At 36.8% G+C, this 19,140-nt stretch overlaps 2 protein-coding genes across 5 annotated transcripts; one reads left to right on the top strand and one right to left on the bottom strand.

The window, feature by feature from the left end:
• Positions 1-459: 459 nt before the first annotated feature.
• Positions 460-7,632, top strand: LOC121998406 (vesicle-associated protein 1-3-like). Of its 4 annotated transcripts, none has more exons than XM_042553334.1 (9): positions 461-763; positions 826-889; positions 2,549-2,619; positions 3,020-3,101; positions 4,320-4,435; positions 4,519-4,887; positions 5,192-5,254; positions 5,723-5,800; positions 7,299-7,632. In XM_042553334.1, exons 2-9 carry the CDS (start codon positions 835-837, stop codon positions 7,407-7,409), a joined length of 945 nt encoding a protein of 314 aa, XP_042409268.1. In that variant the 5' UTR covers positions 461-763; positions 826-834; the 3' UTR covers positions 7,410-7,632. The 4 variants fall into 4 exon arrangements, with proteins under 4 accessions (XP_042409270.1, XP_042409268.1, XP_042409271.1 ...); XM_042553335.1 differs by having other exon boundaries at positions 463-763; positions 4,519-4,884; XM_042553336.1 differs by lacking the exon at positions 5,723-5,800 and having other exon boundaries at positions 460-763.
• Positions 7,633-11,722: 4,090 nt separating this feature from the next.
• LOC121998405 (receptor-like cytoplasmic kinase 185) lies at positions 11,723-18,525 on the bottom strand. Its single transcript, XM_042553333.1, has 5 exons — positions 18,124-18,525; positions 17,178-17,374; positions 16,809-16,998; positions 12,675-13,066; positions 11,723-12,447 (listed from the first exon to the last, which is right to left on the bottom strand). The coding sequence occupies exons 1-5, from the start codon at positions 18,245-18,247 to the stop codon at positions 11,881-11,883; spliced, it is 1,470 nt and encodes a 489-aa protein (XP_042409267.1). The 5' UTR covers positions 18,248-18,525; the 3' UTR covers positions 11,723-11,880.
• Positions 18,526-19,140: the final 615 nt, after the last annotated feature.

Raw genomic sequence — 19,140 nt, 5'->3', positions numbered from 1 at the left:
TATTTTGTTTTGCCACATAAGTGGGTAATCTTCACACTTGGCTCATCTTCTCCAACTTATTTGCCACGATGAGCGATTGGTCATTTGGTTTGACGAAGTCAATTGATCTTCATACGTTGAATTCCCGCCTTCCCCAACCACCCAAATCCACCCACCGCGTACCCGTACATCCTGATTTCTCCGCAGCTCACCAGTTGTTCCCATCGGCAGCGGGCCCCAGTTCCTTGCCCACCGGTAGGTAGCCGGGAGATCTCTGCGGGTCCCAACCGATGGCGACGTGAAACCAATCGCCAGTGTTTGCTTTCGTCTTCGATCAAGAAGGTCAGTCCACTCCTGCCCCAAGTCGCATCTGCCCTGGACAGCCCTCGCCCATCGCGTACCGTTACCCATCCGACGCGGCCAGCTACGGTGCGGGTAAAAACTATGTGTACACGTTAGTCAAACCGCATTTCTGTCGCCCGGAGAACTAGAAAGGAACGTGCCAGAAGTGGTCTCGAACGCTTTCACGCGTGAGCCAATCAACTGAGAGAGACGCGAATCAGCAACCTTCTCTTTGGGCGATTCCTCATCTTATTGACAACTCATCGCGTTCCCTGCCCTGCTTACTCAATAGTGCCCGGCGACCGTTTGCTTACGTTTGAGAGTTTCTAGGGTTCTACGCCATCGATTTCTCTCCTGCGTTGTATTCTATGTACCATTTTTGATCGTAGATGCTGTTCTCCCGAAGCGGCTGACCGTGGAGGAGTCCACTCTGCGATCACAGGTAGTTATTGTTGTTGCTGTTTCGATTTTAGATTCATTTGCTTAGTCTGTTTTCTGGTTTAGACGACGCCGATGGGAGTGGATCAAGTGCTCGTGGGGATTCAACCTCAAGAACTTAAATTTACATGTAAGTCGAAAACTGGTTCATTTAGTCGCTCTTCAAGCTTCTAAGTTTTTTCTTTGTTCCTTCGGCTAGGCATTGAAGATTCATTGCCTTGCCGTGTGGTCGAGCAGTATATAATTGAATTGGATGGATCGTCAATTGGGCATTTTACGCTACACTATTGGTATCTGTTTTTGAGTACGCTACACTATTGGTTTCTTACCAAATCACGCCACAGTCAGAAGTAAAACCAACAAAACGGGCTTGATTTGGTAAAAATTTGATCACCAATCTAATCCTGGAAACCTGGTCTGAGTTGTGGTCGTACCAATCATAATAGTCATGGAACTAGATTTGTCCCAGCTATATGAATCTTAGCTATTCATTGAACTTCATGACACAAGTAATATAGCGTCATAGTTATGCTTATCAAAAATGCTTTTCCCGAGATGGCACCATTCCTTGATAAAAAGAAGGGGACTTATTTGTTACATGTTTTTTTTGTTCAGAATCCAGAGCACTATAATTTTACAGCTTAAGATTATGCACTATGGTTCCAATCTTTTACCGAACTTCATGCACTGAACTACTTAATTTAAACATGAAAGGTTGATTGATAAGCAGGACAATTAAAGGCAAACTTTCTCCCGATTTAGGAGTGACAAATATAAATGTAATGATATGTTCTATCAAACAGTGGCAAATAGATAAAGCACCTTGAACAGGGCGAGAGCTCAACATCTTGACTATGGGTTTTCAATTCATATAGAGAACTCAAGCTATTGTTAGGGTGTTAGGAAAACATACATGAAACCATAAGCACAGGCAAAGATTACTAAGGTGGCGTTTGGTTTAGGGGTTTGGGAATAAGGAAATGGATTCATTCCTAAACCTTATGTTTGGTTGATGGGAATGGAATCAAGATTTTGGAATGAAACCCAAAAACTTGGATATTGATAAAACCCTCCTCTTCCCTTGGGTTTTGATAGAAATGAGAATGAAAATTAAGTTTTGGATAAAAATACCCTTAATATATTTGTTTAATTTTTCTTTATTTTCACTTTCTCTCTCCTTGTTCTCTCTCATCATACTTGTTAGGACCCTTGGCGGCCGACTTGAGGAAGTGAATTGCCTGAAAAAGAAAAATAACACCTTTCCCGTTCTTTCAACTCAAATTAAAAGCAACAATAATAATAACTCAAATTAACAATTAAAAGGACGAGATACACTATTTACTTGGTTACAACCTAGGTGGCTGTTAATCTAAGGGCAATGAAAAACTCTAAAAGATCTCCTTCGTGTATGCCTATCTTAGCTTTGCCATTTTCTATGTAACATTGAGATAGGTGCTTGTGTACACAGGATAGTGAGAAACACATTATTCTGTTGTTATAAACTAGTGATATGCACCTCCAAGATTCTCTTCTGTATCTTACATAAATTTTTAGTCTATCTTGCTGCATGCCTAACCTGTTTGTATCCTATTCCTTATGTTGTCTATGATTTGATTTCCTTAAGAGGAAGGTGATTCACCTTTTCTATTTGTAACAACATAAGAATTGGAATGCAATATATTTTTTTTCCGTGATCTGCTGCCTCTTCTTTCTAATTGCATAACTGAAGCTATCTTTAACTAAATTTAAACTGATGCTCACATAATGCATTTCTTTTTGTTGATTCAAGTTGAGCGGAAGAAACAAAGTTCATGTTCTGTCCAACTTATCAACAATTCAGGAGAATGCATCGCTTTCAAGGTTAGTTGTTGTTGCTATATGTATGGCTCTAGTTTAAAGTACATGCACAGAATAAAATAAGGATGAATTTCATGTTCTGTATTCTTGTAAAATTTCTGTTAGAACAATGTTAATACATATATTATTTATTATCGCTTGTAGAATTTAACATTTATTTATTTTAGAGTACATTCTGCTTTCTGTAAAATCAAATGAGTGCTTAATCCTCCATGGTTTGTCTAGCTCATTAGCCTTTCTCTTTGCATCTCTGATTCCCCTGATTACTATTTCATTCCACCCCCTAACTGTATTTGCTATGTGGCAAGATCTGTATAGTGGTTCCCAGATGATGTGGGCTTGCAGTTTGTCACTTTTTTTTGTCATCAGATATGACATAGCTGACTCAATCATATATTATTAGGTTAAAACAACATCTCCTAAGCGATACTGTGTGCGACCCAATACAGGCATCATTCTACCCAGATCAGCATGTGACTTTACAGGTTTGTTTTATGACTTTATTAGGTTAAAAATATGTAGCTTTTGTGTGCTCTATTTCTATGGAAGTTTTTATTAGTATTGTCTTAGGCGCACTTTGTGGAGAAATTTCATGCTTAAAATCCTACAAAATAGAGACCTTATGATGTGACACTATGAGCCATTCTCATTCAGAGAAGAGAAATGTCACAGCAAGAAATAATAATAATAATAATAATAATAATAATAATAATAATAATAATAATAATAATAATAATAAAAATAATAAAATGTAGAATAGAATTGCATTGAGGGATCCAAACCTCTTTTATAAAATGAAATAAAGGCTGATTCTCCCAAAAAAAAGGGGTTAAATTTCATTTGGATAATAATACTTTGTAGACACTGATGACTTTGAAAACTTCTGAAACTTAAAACTATAAGTAATTTAGAACCTTAAATTAGTTACTGCATTACCTTCCTATCTTTGTGAAGGGGAGCCTTGGTGCAACGGTAATGTTGTTGCCATGTGACCAAAAGGTCACAGGTTTGAATCCTGGAAATAGCCTCTTGCAAAAAGCAGGGTAAGGCTGCGTATAATGGATCCTTCCCCGGGACCCCGCATGGCGGGAGCTTCGTGCACCGGGCTGCCCTTTTTTTTTTTTTTATTACCTTCCTATCTTATTAGAAAAAGTTCATATGAACTGGATATAAAGATTATGACTAATTTACTCACCTAATGGACGAAACGTTGAGACGATATTTTTTTTAAAAAAAACTATTATATAAAGGGACTTAAGTAGTTCGCTATTTGGAGAATTCTTCTATAATCATTGTGTATTTGTTAATCGATATTGTATTACATACCATGAGATGGTCTATCTGGTTGTGAATAATTGCTTGTCTCACGATATGGCATACTTTGTAAAGGCATTTCATTAGATGGATTTTATTACCCTTGTCATATTTCTCTCTTCTTTAACTTCTCAAATCAAGTGATAAAGAGAAGCACATTCTTAAACAAGAGTGTGCTTTTCTGTATCCATAAATATTTTATTTTATTTGTATCTTTTAATGTCACCATCATTGGACATATGCTACTGGAGAATGGTTTTTCTGTTCGTTAGTTAGCAATGAAGTGATTGTTTTCTTCAATTAATCTCAATATTTCAAACTATACTCATTATTTATCGACGAATGCCTATTATTTTCTTGTTTATAATAATGTGATTATGTGATTTTAGTTACCATGCAAACACTGAAGGAAGCTCCATCTGATTTTCAACTTAAAGATAAGTTTCTTGTCCAGAGCACAGTTGTTCCCTATGGCACAACGGATGAGGACATTGTGCCGAGTTTTGTAAGAAAAACATGCAATCTTATCTTTGTATCTGCAATGATTGATTAATATGTCTTGATCTCCAACTTTTTTTGGTTCTGCAGTTCTCTAAAGAAAATGGTAGATACATTCAAGAGAACAAATTAAGAGTTGTTCTTGTCAGCCCTCCTACTCTTCCATTACCAGAACCATTTAATGGAACTTCCATACAAAAGCCAGTTTTAAAAGCATTCAGTCAGTCTGCTGAGACCTGTATTGCTAGCAAAGGCGTTTCTCAACATCCACCAGCTAATGAAGTTTCTGATTCGAAAAATCCTTCTAACTCAAATAAAGTTTCTGATTTGAAAAAGTCTTCTGACTCAATCAATGATAATGTGAAGCATGAGCCCCTTCATCAAAATCATAAGTCAAACGCGACACATATTTCAAGTGATCAAGCATTCACTGAAGCGGACAACACGCCTCCTCTTGTAATATGATTTTTTCCAAGAAATCCACATTCACACTATTTGTTGTCCATATTTTTGCTAATGATCTTTATTACATAGATAAATTCGCCTGATAACACTATTTTCATAATTGGTATATACTTGATTACAAAAATGAAGAACAATAGATAGTATGAATTTGCAAATGGTTGAATGCCCCTCGTGTACATGTTTACAGATAACATAATTGACTTTGTCTTTGATGTCCATGTTAGTTTCATTTTTTATTTCAAATTATCTTTCTTTTCATCCTTTTGTAACAAAACAACTGTGGCTAATGTTTCTTTAGGTTGCCAAAGATATTGAGGAACTAAAGTTGAAGCTTGCCAATCTTGAATTGAAACTAAATGAGGTTAGTTAATCTCCATTTATCTCTTTCATGCAATTGATGACAGTGTAGTTTTTCCTACATGATTTGATGACATCAAAGAGGTCTGTGCCTCTTATAGTGGGTTCTCCATAGGTTCATTTTCTTATGTTTGAAATGCAAGCAATTATTGAGAGTCAAAAGTGTTAAAACAGTAAAAGCAATATTGTTTGATGAATAATAACAGATTGTGTTTTCTCCTTCGAATAAGTGCTAAAGTCAGCTCAAGAAAAATGTGACCCGCTGGACTATTGCTTATACAGTATGCTTATTAATGAACTAGAAAATGTCAAATTGTGCATGCAATTTTCAACAGCCAATGATACTAGGGACCAAAAGATTTTAGTCTTACTGTCGTCTATATGTAGCCATTTGACCTGATGATAAATTCTGATTCCTTCAGCCTGAGTGTTTTGAAAATAATGATTGTAGTCTGGATGGAAAATTTTGCAGGCTGAGAAGATGATAATGAATTTGACACAAGAGAGTGATGCTGTCTTGCAGGACGGAAAGAAATTGCAACAAGAAATTGTGAGTTAATCTTTAACAAAACCAAGTTTCGTGCTATTAAGACCAACAGCCCCGGTCCTAACAATCATCTAGCTTTTCTAGATGTAAAATCATCTATAATATTATTAATTTCAAGATTTTCTCTTTTTCAATACTATAATTTAAATAAACGGAATAAAACTATAATTTAAATCAATTAGAATAATTACACCTAGATGAAAAAGATGAGTAGATGACAATCCGCAACCGCCACAGCTCGCAAACCTCCGCACCGTAAGCTCAAAACCTTTAGGTGCAGCGTGCCGGAGGTGCTAGTGCAGCCGTGTAGAAAAGTGGCAAAGGCGCAGCCTCACTATGACGCCGTCGCGGTCTCGCAGAGTCGCGGGTAGAAAGGAGAGCAAACAAAAAACTGAGAAGTAAAGAGAATACGAAAGAGGAGATCGTCGGCAGAAATTCAAAGAGCTTGAACTTTGTGTAGCGGCGGAAGAACAGGTGCAACAAAGAACAGACAACAGTGCAAGGTTTACAAAACCTAATTCTTAAAACAATTAATATATATATATATATATATATATATATATAAAATCATTTAAAATTTAAAAGTTGTGGCCCCCTCCAAGAACTTGAGCCTTGAGCTTGTGCGGGGACGGAAGAGCAGGTGCAAATGAAGATTTATAAAACTTAATTCTTAAAATAATTAATATATATATATATATATATTATATAAATATTTAACAGTGTGGGCCCCATCCAAACTTGGGGCCCTGGGCAATCGCCTAGGACCGCCCGGCCTCTGGGCCGGGGCTGAAGACCAACATGTGTTTTGGAGCAAAGGTGAAGCCATCACCTTAGCAGTCCCTGCATATTGGCCCCACACTCTTTAGAAGGGAATAAATCACAGGGGGCATTTACCCTAACACAACGGTCTTTTACATGGAGAAGGTCAGACACCTAGCGAGACATTTTGCACCCGTTGGGATTTGACCTCAAGACCTATATATTGGAGTAACCACCTATGCAAGTACCAATTGCGTCAACCCGTGTGGGCTAAGACCAACATGTGTATGATCCAATAGATGGTGTGAAATTCCTAGCCATTAATCTGCTTAAGTTCAGGAAATTTGGAGGGGAGGATCCGAAGATAAATCTGTTTAGTTATATGCAGTGAGCCAAGTCTCATCCAAGAAGAACTCTTGTAAATCTCTATATATACATTGGTGATCTTACCTCGGTTATGCTTACTAAGAGCTATAAAGATTTCTTATGAATGTTCATTTGATGAACAATTATCGCATGATCAAGTTACTTCGCACTAGCAGATCTTACTAAAATAAAAATATTCTGCTAGAGCAACCTTGCTGAACGACAAAGATTCTGATCTGACAACCTTTTATAAAAGCTGCATGAACAGAAACTAGTTATTTTGAATCTCTACTCTTTTTTATGGTAATATGGGCCATTATTACCAATCTCTCGTCGTCTAATAATATCATCGGTTGGTTTTTTGCTCTTCTTGTAGGCTTTGCTGAGGACCAATTGTTCAGCTAGAGTGCGGGTTGGCTTCCCTTTTCTCTTTGTGGTTTACATGACACTCGCTGGTTTGGCACTTGGACATTTGTTGCACCTGTGAAGATCATCCGGAACTTTGAGCACATTGCTGGAACTGATATTTTGTAGTTCTACAATCACCAGTATATCCCCATTGCACCTCTTCAGGCTATGACCATGTATATGACTTATACACTTAAAATGACATTGTAGTCAACTTTTTATTTTGTAAAGACAAGACTCAAAGGATGCGTTAAACTATATAGACTTGGACTCATAGAATGATAAGATCTCTTTATGTGAAATTGATTGTGCCACCGGAGAATTGTTTGTATCTTACCTTTTATTAGTCATGCGGCCCGGGTAACCCAGTTGGCCGTCCCTTCTTAGCCACCCTGTTCAGTCAAATGCCCCCTAGGGGTCATAGCAAGCTCCAACCTTCCCGACTCGTTCGGCTTCCCCTAGCAAGGCAGCCTATGTTGAAGGTCACATCTGACTAACAGGTTTAGAATGTTAGAGGTACGACCTAACGACTATCATCCATGCATGAGGTCAGTCTGCGGGCAGGGCCGGCTTAAAGTTGGGCCCTAGGCGAAGAAAAAAAAAAGCCTTCAATAATATTTTTTTTTCAAAAAATAATTTTTTTATTCTTTTTTTATTTAGACTTGGGATCGACAACGACATATTTAAATTTTTTAAATAATTAGATTTAAAAATTCACATCATGTAATTTTAATTTGATAATATTTCAAACTTCGACTATTACTGACACAAATATATAAAAAAATTCTCATACAATTACTAATAATCTAGATTTGGGTTCATAGTTCATTCATTCCATAATTTATTTATGCAAAATAATAAAGAACATTTCAAGGAAAAGAAAGCGAAAAAAATATTATCGAGTGAGATAGGAAAAAAATGTCTTCTTAGAGAACTAATGATAAGAGAGGAAAAAATACATGGACACTAATGAGATAATAAATAGATAATGAACTAATTATAAAATAAGATGAAAAAAAAATAGATGTAAGGTCTTAAATAGTTATATTGTAGCATCCGAATATAATAATTATAATTAATATGTAATTAAATATAGTTATCATTGGAATTAATTGAAGTTCACTATAAAAATAGAAACAACAAAATCTAAAATAAAATTGATTGTATTGGAAGTTAGCAAAATCAAAAGAGCACTATAACAGAATTCAAAGCAAACCCAATCTAGAGCAAAATCTGCATACATGCATAATGCAATCTTGGAACTAGACAATGTAACTATTAAATGTAAATATTAAATAATAAATCTATGTTTTAATTAATAACGGGCCCCAATAAAATTGGGGCCCTAGGCATAGGCCTTAATGGCCTATGCCTTGAGCCGGGCCTGTCTGCGGGTGACACTTTACTCGTGCTATCACCTAGGGCTCATGTGGCAACCAACGTGGGCATTCTTTCTCGTCGACTATATAAGACTCGACAGCGGTAAGTGAAAGTATGATTTTCTTCTCTCAAAATGAGACTATTCTTCTCTCTCAAAGCGCTCTATATATCTTGTGTGCACGTGATCTTCATCTTTATTGACCTAGAGCTGACTCAACTGTCAGAGCAGCTACATTGGCAACACCGGCCCCCGCTAACAAGCTCTTGATTCATAGGTTACCGAAGTCCGACCAATTGAAGAATATAGTCAGTCGCGGTTCCAATGAGAAAAGAGAGAGGAGTGGGCCGAGCCTAAGGGAGGACACCATCAATTTTTTTTTCCTAGTAAGAGACGTAATGAGAAGTCATCAACTTCTTAGATTATAAGTTGAACTAGAATCTAATAATGGATATGATTCTTGAAATATAGAATTGATTAGAAGTAACTATGAATGAGTAATACTTTTAAAAAAGATCCTAATATTGTTCCTAAATAACTAGGAGATGCATACTATTTGTTTTTATATTGAATTATAAAGAAAAACAACGAACTAATTTAAAAATTACTAATTAAATTCCTAACTTCTCATCTCCTTGTTTCAGTAACTTCCAAAGTAAATTCGTTTCCTTATTGTATCTCTCTTTTCGTGACGTTCTGCAGAAAAAGTCTGTCCTTGTTAACGAATACATCTGACGGCTAGGATCATACTCCGGTGCAATGGACGGCCTGATCGCCTTCTTTCTGCACAAGGTGAGTTCATCAGGTCATGGAGCTATGGCATTAATTTGCTCATTTAATAGTCGCTCTCAATATTTAATTGTGGTGTAATTGCACCCGTTTTTCTCCGTTCCACGCGCATTGATCCAATTCCCTCTTCTTCTTCTCCTCCGGCGAAATGGGTTGCGGCGGCTCCAAGCAGAAGCAGCAGGGCCAGCAGGACGTGGCCGCCGGGAACGCGGTCGCCGGCCGCCGCGTGCTCCTCCGAGCATCCACCGTCGCCAGGGGGAGGAGAGCTTTCGCTTTGAGCGCTGACCCCGACGCGTCGAGGCTAAGCGAGGCCGCCGTCGCAGGGGAGGCGAAGCCGGCGTCGAGTGGCTCGTCGGAGGAGGAGTATTTCTCGTCGAGTCGGGAGATGGAGAGCCCCGAGGCCGGGGAGTACTTATCGCCTGGCGAGGGCGCCGACGCTAATGCCGATGTGGAGGAGAGTGGAAAGGTTGCCGCTGCCGCCTCTGTCGCCGCCGCCACCGCCGCCGACGCCGAGGAGGAGGAGAGGGAGGACAAGGCAGCGGATGGTATCTATTGTCGAAATAAATGCTAATAAAATTTACCCTTTTACATCCATTTTGGTCGAATTCCTCTGTTTTTGTTTTATAAAATAATATTAAAAAAGATTGAATCATGGATAATTTTGTCATTTATGAATTTGTTCCAAATTTGGGCTTTGCAAGTTATTTCATTGAAAAAACAAGATCAATTTGAAGAACGATTTTTTAGAGAAAATATAAGGTATAAATGAAGGATCATAAGAAAATTTATCTTTAAAGTATTTTAAATTAACGTAAATAGAAACTGAATCTTCAATAACGTAAATAAAATGTGAATTTTTAATAAATTATTTTACATTAACTTAAAATTAGTTCAAACTTGGCTTGTGGATCAGCCGAGCCTAGTTTAACTAAAAAATTGAGTAATAGAAAACTGGCAGACAACACAAGTTGAGAAATGATAAAGAGGTCCTGATGAAAAGGGGGAAAAAAGGGCCAGCACAGAAATACGTAGAAACTTTCACATGAAAAATATGAATCCTAGGTGAAAAATTGAATATGGGAAGCCACCAAGTGTTCCAAAGGTCAAATATTGTAAAGGCGAGCATCAAGTTAAGATAAGTCAATGAAGATAAAATCTATTTAAGTAGTTCACTTGAACTCCGTTTAGGTGAGCACCGCCTCCCAAGTCGGGTTGGACCCACTAATCGGATGCTTTATACTTCTCCCCAGTTGAATCTAATAGAAATATATCCACTAGATAATTCATTGAACTCCGACCGGATGCTCTACACTTCTTCCTGTTCGAATCTAACAAAGACATCCACTCGAATAACCACTTGAACCCCAACTGAATGCTTTACACTTCTCCCCAGTACGCCCTACTGACCAAACACACGTCATTATTCCTTAATCGACCCAATTAATCAAGGGCACATCACTCGTACTGATTGAGCCCGCTCTACTCATCTCTACTTAGCCTTGATGATCCAATGTTCATTCACTTAGCATGCCCTCGACCTCCGACTCGACCCAAATATCTTGTGGCCCCAAAGGCCTTATGGATTTCATTATGGAGTACAATACCTACGCTAACACGACATGTGAATTGTCGGAGCGCATAGGGGCATCCTCGTATATTAATCTACATGATACTAGCAAATACGATGGGGAGCGCATAGGGACATCCTCGTATATTAATCTACATGATACTAGCGAATACGATGGGGCATTTTCTTTACTGCAGTATAATGCAAGCCCCAACAATTAATACATGATTAATAGAGGAAAGAGATTCAACAACAATATTATAAAAGACGTGACGGATATACACTGACATCTTTATTCATATTACTGTTCATCTTCTCTGTTATTTTCCATATTCTCCGTCAAAACTTATTTATTTGAGTATCGAAATGACAATGCCGAGACAACCACAGCCGCCATTCTAATCCTCTTTCTCCCTTTTTCTCCTTTCTAGGATTAGCTCCTTCTTGGCGGGCTTTCTCCTTCTTGGCGTTCATCACAACTCCGGTCAACATCCTCTGGGCTCATTTTTCGACGGTCTCGGAGCCGGAACATCTGCATTTTAATATTTTCTGATGCTTCCTCTGAATATTTTTCATGTGCCATCGTAAGTTATCTAAGGACAAGCTTCAACAAGGCACATCACAGATTTCAGGAAAAGCTACCGGAAGACATGTAACAAGAAAGAAAGCAAGGATGACCACAGCGTGCATCTTTATTCACAGAAAATTTAGCAACATGAAACATGTGACGACACTGGAGAACTGACCAGCAAAACTCTTGACTATATATATCTTTCCTTGGAAGTAAAGCATATAAATGAATGGAGCTGAGGATCTCTATTCATGTTTGCTGCCGAAGCTACCCAGTTGATGTTTCCTTTGCCCCTCTCTCCAATTTTCAGTCCATTCTTTGGCTTCTGCAACAGCTCGCTCCCTGTGATCATCCCGGTTGAAATTCTTCAGGGATTCTCTTGCTCTACCAACATGAACTGGGCTATCCATCCGAGATTCCTGGGCTTCCAATTCCTCCAAACCCCAGTTGCGTCCAGAGCCACCGCCAGAGCCATCCCTTCCCACTTTTGCACTTCTATTTGCTCCCTTGAGTGGATCTTTTTGCCTAAGATCTGGAGAATTTCGATGTGGAGAATTGAGGTTGCCAGACCCAGCTCTAGACCTTGGGGTCGAAGGCTGAGTATTAGCTGTATATGGATCATAGCTTTGAGAAGCTAAATAAGAAAGTGCCGTCACGACATCCCCTATAAGAGGTCGAGTAGCTGCTTGTTCCTGCAAACACATGGCAGCAACAGCCAGTGCCTGATATAGGCCTCTTGTTGGATAACGGCCTTGTAGTAATGGGTCAGCCATTTTAGGGAACTTTCGACGATCTTTAAATAATGGACGAGCCTGAAACAGATATTAATGAGTATATGAATTACAGTAAATTCTGAAACAGAATCTCATGATAAATTCAGGAATCATAATCTCTAAAGTGAAGATTCAGAATACCTACATTATGTTATCTTTTTTTTTTTCCTGAAAACAGGGGCATCATGCTACTGGATCACATAAAAAATGATCATACTAAATGACCAAATACAGTTTTGAAGTGTAGTTGCAGAAAGAGAACATACCCATGCTACAAGATTTTGATCTCCAGAAGGTCGAGTGTTATCGATCGCTTTCCGTCCAGTAATTAGTTCCAGAAAGACAACACCAAAACTATAAACATCAGATTTCACAGTTAGCTGCCCTGTCATAGCATACTCAGGAGCACAGTAACCATATGTTCCCATCACCCTTGTTGAGACATGTGTTTTATCACCAACAGGACCAAGTTTTGCAAGCCCGAAATCTGACAGCTTAGGATGATATCCTTCACCAAGAAGGATGTTCGAAGATTTGAAGTCACGATAAATAACAGGAGGGCTTGCCTTATCGTGCAAGTACTCCAAACCTTTAGCTGCACCAGCTGCTATCTTCATCCGGGTATTCCAATCAAGTGGTTCCTTATCAGCTGGGAGATCTGTGAGGAAAAAAAAAATGAAAAAGGGGCATTCAACATAATCAAGCTAATATGTTAGATATCATTTAATTGTACACTGATCCAGACATCACAAGAAACTAGAGTTTTCTGTGCCCCTATTCTACAAAAACAGAGGCAATAATCAGAGTTCCAAACATATAATTAGTTAATTCCCTTAAAGGGAACTAACAGCAATTGATAACTATCAGAGATACAAAGAGAAGTTCAGACAACAAAGATCCTGTTAGTAGAAACTCAAGGCCCTTTTGAGCTGATCATAAATTCATTTTGTAAGTGAATTTCACGTTCCTGATGAATTTCTAGGCAACTAACATAATGATTTGCTAATCATTACGTATCATCAAATTGGCAATGTTTGAATCAATTTCAACACCTTTTCTTTCACTAACGTTCGCAGTATCTGTGATGTGCATGTGAAAACAAGTGTGCTAGAATATATAGAAAGGGGTCCCCTAACCTGTAGAAATATTTCAGAAAGAAAAAAAAAGGAGATATTGTCAAAAAGTACTGCACATAATAACCATAGAATCAAACTAAGTTGATTAGCAACTCAAATTTGCAGATCAGTGAAATATAATAACATATGCATATTTGAATATTTATTAATCAAGTCTTTGTAGAAATAGGCATCCCAAATCATGGTTAAAATTTCAAGCTGTATCGGAGTTTCGGTCTATGACTGGAACAATACGATTTCGGTATCGTATCGTAACATGTCGTGCGGATATAGTTTTATTTTTTTTAATATAAAATATATGAACTAAAATAAAAAATTTAACATAAATATTTAAAAAATATAAATAATAAATAATAAATTAATGAGATAATTTTATTAGGGTTTAATAAAGTCTATTTAGATTATCTCTACTATAGTTAGGAGTTGATTGAAATTATTAATATAAGTTTAATTAGTTTGATTAGCGCTAAAAAAACCCCCCAACAAAAGAAACCCCAACAAAGGAAACTGTTTTCCTGCATGAGTCTTCAGCAATATGTTAAACAATCTTCCAAGAAACTTCATGCCCCCTCAACTATCCCATTTCATCCGAGGGAAAATTTAAATACTAATGTTCAGACACTTGACTGGTCAACTTACTTAAACATTAGACAATTGCTGTCATAGTCTTTGTTATCATGCTAATCTTTGCTTCAGTTTTCCCACAAGTCACTCCTACTCTAATTCTCAGCATTTAATTTTCAGATATTGAAGGCAAGGTTTTAAATCTCGAACTGTCCCAAGGTTTCGGTCTCAGTCCAGAATGATACGATTTCGATATCGTATCTTGCCGATACAATTTCAGCATTTTTTTTTAATTTTAAATATAAATGTATATTATTTTTATTAATATTTGATTATTAAATATGTATTATATTTTAAGATGTTGAATTTATATTTTAATATTTTCTCATAAGATAATGTCTATTAAATTTATATTTTTTAAAATAAGTAATTTTCAAAATTCGAAATTAAATTTAAAATTATATAAAATCATTTGAAAGGCCAAAAATAATTATAAAATTATTTGAAAATTTTGAATTATTTTTTGAATGTAGTTGTAAATTTTTAATTTTTTTTGAAATGTTTAAGAATTATATTTAAAAAAAATGGATTATTTTATATTTATATTTGATTTTTAAATTAAGTTTAAAATTTTTAATTATTTTATAAATATTTATTAATTTTTTAAATTATTTAAAAATTTTAAAATAATTTTTAATATTTTATAACTATTAATAATAATTATTTACTTATTAAAAATATATATTTAAAAATAAAAATTAACTAAACCAAAAAATATAAATTTTAAGAATATATAAAATTTTATTAGAATTTTAAATAAATTTTATATATTTTAATGGGATAATAGAATTTTAGGGAGTGAACGATTTTAGTTAAGAGTTGTTAGGAGTTGATTGATTAATTAAACCTAAATTTTTTAAAACCTGAGTTCCACTCTGTTCCTCGTGCTTATTATTCTCTTCATCGTGCGCCCGCCCTAGCACAATTTCTTCCTTTCTCCCCACTGCTCCGGTCACCCTCTCCTTCGCACTCGCGCGTCCTGCCATAGAAGCACAGCTTCCGTCGCGACGCCCTCAGCGACTCCCGCGGAGGGACGCCACGGAATCATAGTGCCCTCCACAACCCCTGCGGAGGGACGCCACGGCACGACATTTCAAACCATGATTGAAGGTACACTTGATACATAGATTAGATTTCTAGCGTGTGATTGACCATTGGAAGGGTCTCTAAAATATAAAGGTCATTTACCAAAAATAAGCTTCACTAATTGGAACCTGGTAAGTTCTCTAATATCCAACAAGTACCAGCATCGTCTTACACAAGGATTTGCCTCAATTGTACTGATGCCAATTGTGGAAAGGCATGCTTTTGATGTCCAATCTTCTTGACAGAATTGAGTTCTTCTAATCGAGGACATATCCAACAATATAAGCAATTCAATACAAAGTGTAAACTGGTTAAGAATCCAAAATATAATTTTATTTTGTTTCTACATTTACTATTTTAAGCACATCTGTTTTGGCAGAGTATTACTAAGAACAAATTGGAATATTGAAAAAGCCTTTAAAGAAGTCTCAATTTAAAATTTCTAATCATTCAAGAAATTATTATGTTTACTTTTAGTTACCTTTTCTATCTCGATAGATTGTAAATTGGGACATATATCCCTCAGCAGAATCATCGTCTGTCGCTTATACTCACATCTTGCACTAGGTCGAAGGGTAGGAACGGTTTTATAAATCATGAAAGCTACATGTTTAATGCAGCTTTCATTGGACTTCAAAGAACAAGGTAGAGGTTTACATAATTCTAGTTCATGAAAAGCAACCTTTTGAGCAATAATAGATTTATGAATAGAGGACCATCTAAGGTTCTCAACCACGCAAAACTATAGTTCATCTCCTTACACTTAAGATAATGAGATTAATTGAAAGACAATAGCTATTAACAACTACATTCTCCAACTTGAACTAGTGAATGAAGAACACTAAAATGTTTTGGATAAGCTTATCATTATCTTTGTAAATAGCTTTGCTATCCCTTTGTAGTTGTCTTCAATGATGTAAAATGAGGCAAAAGCCAATTTATTTAAGGATGAGGTTCAAAGCGAACAAAAATTGGACTATAAGAAGAAATAGGAAAACAAAAGGCATGATAGTGGTCTAGAGGTTCAAATTCACCGGTTAAAAATAAGAAATCCTATAAAAACATGATGCACAAGCTATAAATTACAATAGGTCTAATAGAAAATAGAAATATATGACTGCCTTCGGAGAGGATTAAATGAGATCATGGAGGAAAGAAAAATAGAAACAAATATATGTAGAAAAACAAATGACAATTTACTTAAAAGAAATCAAGGAAACCTAGTTTATAACTAAACAACTCACAATTTTATTTTTCAAGTCCAAGTCTAGCAATCCCAAACAAGATATTGAATTTAATGTAAATATATTGAACTATATAAACTAAACAAGTGGTCTTCAATAAACCCTAGCACCTTAAGTTTTTGGTATTCATCAAGGGAATGCTACTTATATTAAAAATCCTGGTAGATGATGGTATAACAAGTACTTTACAAATCACACTTTGTGAACTAAACCTTGATTATCAACTTCTAAAACTAAATCTAGAACTGGAATAATAGCAGAATGGAAATACGAAAATCACACACAAAAGAAAAGAGATAAGACTTCTAACCATGCAAATGATCTTCCAATGATCCCAATGGCATAAACTCATAGACGAGTAATCGTTGATCCCCATCAGCACAATAACCAATCAGATTGACAAGATTATCATGATGTACAAGACTAAGCATAAGGACTTCAACGAGAAACTCTCTGTTCCCTTGTAAACCATTTCTGTCAAGTTGTTTGACAGCAACAACCTGAAAAGTTTTGCGCCAGCTGTAAGCTGTGTGCTCAACATAAAGAAAAAATACATGGCTCATCTGCAACAGCCTTAATGTACTCAGAGATGCTTTGCAAGTGATCAAGAAACTAGTTGATGGGTAAACAAAGCACATGAGTACTAACTAAGTAGATTATATATCAAAAGGGCACTAACCTGTCCAGTTTCCAACCTTCCTTTATATACACGACCAAAACCCCCTTCACCCAAGAGGCAATCTTGCCTGAAGTTCTTAGCAGCAGCAGCAATCTCACGGAAAGTAAATAACTTTACTTCGATATGCTCAGCACTGCCTTCTTTGGAAATTGATGCTTCCTTTGTCAAGTCTGAATCTGTCCTTGGTTTTGATTTGTCTAGTTCAATAGGAATATTACATGATGAACATGAAAAATTAATACACTTAGCATGATTCCAATAGACCAACATGAAAAGAAATGTTAAATTTCAAGTGTAAAGTACCACGGTTCAAATCCAACTATTGAGTAGACTCTAGAAGTATGCAGGCATGATAAATTTCATGCTGGAACATAGCTCCTGGGTCTCATTGGCTCAAAGCTAACTACTGAGTAGACACTATTAGTAACATCATTATCACCATCATAAAGGATTGTTTGTGCCAACTATTTGAGGTAAACTACATTAATTGTATTCCTCCATTGAGCTCTATGCAAAGCTATGCCATCAGGGACATTCAGATCAATTAAATCATTTTCTACATTGACTGTACTTATTCCTTGGATAGAACAAAGATGCCCATTTACTTTGGGAGTGGTATACATTTGGGCAAAAACTGTCGGGGATCACAGACACTAACCTTATCTACAAATTGTGTATATTTATTTAGCACCAACAAGAATAGATTCTAAAATATCCACGTTTGCCTATCTTGTTCCTACATAGGGTCGTTACGACATTCAACAGTTCTCCTAATGAACGTTGCCAGCAATATCAAGAATTTCCACGGATCGAAAAACAAAACAGTCAAAACTAAATAAACGAACATTTCTCCAAAAAGAAAAAGAAAAAAGAAAACAAACGCATCAGATCTAGACCTCTGACAAAAGATAGTATTCCTCGTTAAAAAAACGATCTTTTTTTTTACCCGAAATGCGAAGATGCGACGAAGGGGCAGCAGAAGACTCCTTCTTGAACTCCGCGCCACCTTTCCTAGGATTCTTTTTCACAACCTCCTCCTTCGGCGACTCAAAGCACGGAAAACAACCCATGAGAAATCCGAAGATCCCTGATAAATTCACCCAAAGCCTACGAATTGCGGCCGGGACAGCAGCTCAGCTCGATGCTTGCCGATCGCGACGGAGCCGCACCAAACCTCGGCGATCGCTCAGTCCACTAGCCCGCGACCAATGGAGCGATACCAGGAGAGAGAGGAGGCCGAGAAGGGGGCGGAACTAGAGGCGAGACCACCCGAGTTGTAAAATTAAATTAGAAAACGAGAGAGAGAGAGGGCAAGCGGCGCGTGGGGGGTGAGAAAATAGCGAGTCATCAAATAATAATATTCTGAGTATTCTTCTGCAATCCTGCCCGCTTTATACAAACAATTTCCAAATATACAAAACGGCCCTAACCACATACCGGGACTTTTATTATTACTAATCCACTGCGGAGACCACCCGCGTCCCAGCTGGTATCCAGTCGAACAGCGGTGAAAAGAAGGTGCGAGTAAATTTGAGGACGCGTTCACGATCGGGACAGTGCGGGTCCCACGGACCAACCACTCATAGTATCGGTAGGAAAAGTGGGTCGAGAAATTGGTGAGAGGATTAATATTTTTGCAACTGGCAGGTTTTTGATTGTGTTATCTTTTGGGGAATCGAATAGTTTAAAATTGGAAAATAAAATACACGGATATTTTTTAGTTTATTTTAAGTAAAAAAAAGTCGCTTTCCTTTTTAAGAATTTTAATTTTTGTGGGTGATCAATAATCAACTGCGATAATTATTTCTCAAGATTTATTCCCTTTTTAAAAAGTATACATTCCATCTTTACTCCTACTATAATTATAATTATAATTATAATTATAATATCTCCATTACCATAGCGGAGCTGATATTTAGATAAAGAAGCGTCAAATCTAGGATTCAAATTATGAGGTATATTC

The sequence above is a fragment of the Zingiber officinale genome, chromosome 6A (assembly GCF_018446385.1).
Source record: "Zingiber officinale cultivar Zhangliang chromosome 6A, Zo_v1.1, whole genome shotgun sequence".
In the NCBI taxonomy this organism is placed as follows: domain Eukaryota; kingdom Viridiplantae; phylum Streptophyta; class Magnoliopsida; order Zingiberales; family Zingiberaceae; genus Zingiber; species Zingiber officinale.
The sequence above is the reverse complement of the archived record's forward strand: the minus strand, read 5'-3'. Positions and strand labels throughout refer to the sequence as shown.